General features: G+C 50.8%; 2 protein-coding genes across 2 annotated transcripts; one reads left to right on the top strand and one right to left on the bottom strand.

Moving 5' to 3' along the window:
* The first annotated feature begins 6 nt into the window (after positions 1–6).
* On the top strand, positions 7–1049 carry LOC125523537 (sucrose transport protein SUT4-like). Its single transcript, XM_048688560.1, has 4 exons — positions 7–248; positions 324–387; positions 466–509; positions 591–1049. The coding sequence occupies exons 1-4, from the start codon at positions 60–62 to the stop codon at positions 756–758; spliced, it is 465 nt and encodes a 154-aa protein (XP_048544517.1). The 5' UTR covers positions 7–59; the 3' UTR covers positions 759–1049.
* A 308-nt stretch (positions 1050–1357) lies between these two features.
* On the bottom strand, positions 1358–2772 carry LOC125523536. Its single transcript, XM_048688559.1, has one exon. The coding sequence runs from the start codon at positions 2682–2684 to the stop codon at positions 1470–1472; it is 1215 nt and encodes a 404-aa protein (XP_048544516.1). The 5' UTR covers positions 2685–2772; the 3' UTR covers positions 1358–1469.
* Positions 2773–3674: the final 902 nt, after the last annotated feature.

Genomic DNA, 3674 nt, shown 5'->3' with positions numbered 1-3674 from the left:
GTTTGTTCATGTAGGTTGTCCTTGGGATTGGCTCTTTCCTTATCGATCCATTATGCCGGATGATTGGTGCAAGATTGGTTTGGGCAATTAGCAACTTCATAGTGTTTGCCTGCATGTTGGCTACAACAATACTAAGCTGGATCTCCTATGACCTGTACTCGAGCAAGCTTCAACATATTGTCGGGGCAGATAAAACAGTCAAGACTGCAGCGCTCATTCTTTTCTCTCTTCTTGGATTGCCACTCTCGGTTAGTACCAGACACTCAACACTTTCTTTGGCGCAACTGGAAAATGTCTTATATCCTCTGCTCTTGCATACATAGATCACTTATAGCGTTCCGTTCTCCGTGACTGCTGAGCTGACTGCCGGAACAGGAGGCGGACAAGGTCTGTGTTGCTGGTGTTTTCTTCTTTACAGTGTGTTTCAGTTATTATTCTTGACTGAGAATGTCTGCACATGTCCAGGTTTGGCTACTGGAGTTCTGAATCTTGCCATTGTCGCTCCTCAGGTCGACCCTTATACCTAGAATGATCTCCTATGTCATGCATGGTCGCTGAACATGTCCTGATTTTTACAACTGTCTTCGCAGATAGTGGTGTCACTCGGAGCCGGCCCATGGGACAAGCTCTTGGGGGGAGGGAACGTCCCTGCCTTCGCCCTAGCCTCGGTTTTCTCGCTGGTAGCCGGAGTGCTCGCGGTGATCAAGCTGCCCAAGCTGTCGAACAACTATCAATCCGCCGGCTTTCACATGGGCTGAACCCCGGAAACCAAAACTCGAAGCCTGCTGCTGTGTGTAACATCCAGATGTTCAGTGCCAACATTGCTAAACCTCACCCATTTTGACATTCGTTTACATATGGAGATGATTCTTTTCTCCTTCTTGTTAGATACACAGTAATAAGATCAAAGATGAGATAGAGATTAGGATAGAGAGGTAGTTTTTAGGCCTGTGTATACAAGTGTCAGCCCCAAGTTGTAAAAGATGTACACTTTTTTACTGTATATTATTTCACGGATGACAGGATGTATTGTATATTGTTTTTTGGTCTGTTCTGGGATGAAATTAGTGTAATCTTGGTTGGTGTTGTGATTGTTGTAGTTAAAATTTGAATTGCAAAACTAAACTGAAAAAACTTATGAAAAATCAAATTGAGAACATGATTGGTTTGATGCCAAAAGTTGGCATGGCAATATTTGGCAAATGCCAAATGTTGGCTAGTGATTGGTTGGCTACCAACTTTTCTTCTCAACCTCACAACAAGTTGCCAACATTTGGTTGGCAATGCCAATTGTTGGCATCAAACCAATTTGGAAACTCAAACATCACACAACTCAATTTAATGAAATTTGCCGACATGATTTAATTTTGTTCATACAATCAACGGAATTGAAACAAATGCAAGATTACTAAAAGGTAATGAAAAAAATCCAATGGAAACCTCATGCTAGTAGAAGCTATTTATCGTATCTAGTCGCTGTAGAAGCTACTTGTGTTCTTTTTGCCGTCTTTGTTGTTCTTCTTGTTCCTTCGCCTGCGCCGGTCGGCCTCCTGCACCCGCCGGACGGCGCGCTCTAGCGTGTCGACGCGCTCGGCCAGGGCCCCGATGAGCGCGCACTGCTGTGCACTTCGCTCGCACAGCGCCGCCACCATCTCCATTAGTTTTTTCGAGTCCAGCCCGTTGGTGGTCACCATCTTCTTTTCCTCTTGTGCCTGTTCTTGCTGCGCTTTGGGTGGTGCAGGGTCCTCCTCGCCGGTGGAGACGTCGCCGTCCCCTGTTGCCACCATCTCCCACTCGCCCTCCGCCTCCGAGGCCTTCTCGCCTTCCGCCACCAGTTCGGTCTCGGTCTTCCCGGCCTCGTCGACGACGACGGGACTCACCGCGTCAACCTCCATCACCGCCGTGTCAGTTGTCTCGGCAGCCAGAAAATCTGACGCAGTATTGTCCTCAACCGGCAGCTCCGGCTCCATCCCGCTCTCTGCTTCTTTTTCTGCATCCTGAACTTCCGGCGCATCGGCGGTACTCCCGGGCGCCGCGGGCGCGGGCGTGGCCTCGAGCGCGTCGACTGCGTCCTGTAGCGCGAGCACGCGCCGGGTGACCCTTCTGCGGTACTCCCGGGCGCCGCGCACGCCGTCGAGTCGCAGCAGCAGGCGCATGAGCTCCTCCCCGAGGCCGATCCGCGCACGGGCGTCCGCGCGGAGCGCCTCTGCCTCGGCCGCCACCCGCGCGGCCACGGCCTCGGCCTGCCGCTCCACCGCACGCACCTCCCGCACCATGCGACGAGCGAGCAGCCCGCGCGCCGCCGCCTGCACCCTCACCGCGGCCTCCTCCACGGACGGCGCCTGCTTCTCTGGAATCGCCGGCGGCGAGTCGGAGTCGGGGCCCGTGACCTCGACCTCAAAGCAGTCCGGGCAGCTCTTCGGGGACCCGCTGCCGGGCCTAGGACGCGCCGTGGTCCGTGCGGCCGGCTCCGCTGCGCCAAAGCCACGGAAGAAGCCGCCGTCGTGCCGCGCCGGGGCCCTCCGGCGGGCGGGACGCAGCTGCTCCGTCACGAGCGGCTCGACGTCCGGAAAAAAGGGATCGGCTGCGGCGGGGCGATAATACGGATAGGCGTCGTACCCGTAGGAGGGCGGGTAGTAATAATCATACGGGTCGTAGCCGAAGAAGCCGCCGCGGCGCGCCATCGATCGATGATGAGACGGTGAAGTCGACGTCAATCGCGTGGAAAGATGGGTGGTAGGTCGTTTGTTGCCTGTGTTGTTGTGTTGAGGAGATGAGACGAGACCTACTATATATTTGAGGAAACAACCTTCTCGAACGAGCGCAGGAACGTTCTCGAAAGCTACAGAATTCTCGAGAAACCGCTACCGTGTTCTGGAAACCTGCTGCCTTTACGCACCGGTTCGGTTAGCGGCCGCTCGCAGCAGCCTCGCGTGGGCCGGCCCACCTACCACGCTCGCTCCTTTCCCTTCGTTCGCAGGCGCGCGTTTCGTTCGTTTTTTTTCTGGTATTCGTCCCTTCGTTCACAAAACTGAAAAAAAAAACGATTGGTTCTGAAATTTACAAATTTGAATTTTTTCATCAATTCTAAAAACAGTCCATCAATTTTGAAACAATTTTCATGAAATTTTAAAAGAATTCGCTGAATTTGAAAAAGGTTCATCGAAATTTTGGAAAAAGGTCATTGAGTCTGAAAAAGTTCTTTGAATTTGACAAAAAGTTCATCGATTTTGCAGAAAAAATTCATGAAGAAAAAAGGTTTTCTCGGACTTGAAAAAAGAAAAGAAAAAAGGGACATAAAAAAGAAAAAAAAACAGAAGAAAGAACAAAAGGACAAAAGCATGTAAGGAAACACAACAACTGAAGTGGTCGGGTGGTTGTCACGTCCTGCTCTGAGTTATGTTATATGGTATAGTTTTATTTTGTTCATGCTAGGATGCCGCTAGATAAGGTATTTGTTCCGAGAGCTGAGTGGGGCTGTCTGGTATGTAGTTGTGGTGTCCTTATACTTTTTCGCCTCGGTGTCAACCGGTGGTCTGTTTCTTAATCCCTATAGAGTTCCTATTTTCATGTTGAAATTGTTGCTATAGCCTTCATATGGGACAACCCACAAACCTGCTCAGCTCGCTCCACTGCTATCTTATAGAAGGTTGGCTATCCTTTTTTATCTGAAT

Source organism: Triticum urartu, chromosome 7, assembly GCF_003073215.2.
Source record: "Triticum urartu cultivar G1812 chromosome 7, Tu2.1, whole genome shotgun sequence".
Classification (NCBI taxonomy): Eukaryota; Viridiplantae; Streptophyta; class Magnoliopsida; order Poales; family Poaceae; genus Triticum; species Triticum urartu.
Note: the sequence above shows the minus strand (reverse complement) of the source record. Positions and strands in the feature narration are given on the sequence as shown.

What these genes read in the sequence shown, in the direction of transcription:
- LOC125523537 (XM_048688560.1), top strand. Translation starts at nt 60, where the DNA reads ATGATTGGTGCAAGATTGGTTTGGGCAATTAGCAACTTCATAGTGTTT. An exon ending in TTCTTGGATTGCCACTCTCG is followed by an intron (nt 249 to 323) that starts GTTAGTACCAGA and finishes TTGCATACATAG; the next exon opens with ATCACTTATAGCGTTCCGTT. An exon ending in CGGAACAGGAGGCGGACAAG is followed by an intron (nt 388 to 465) that starts GTCTGTGTTGCT and finishes GCACATGTCCAG; the next exon opens with GTTTGGCTACTGGAGTTCTG.
- LOC125523536 (XM_048688559.1), bottom strand. Translation starts at nt 2,684, where the DNA reads ATGGCGCGCCGCGGCGGCTTCTTCGGCTACGACCCGTATGATTATTAC.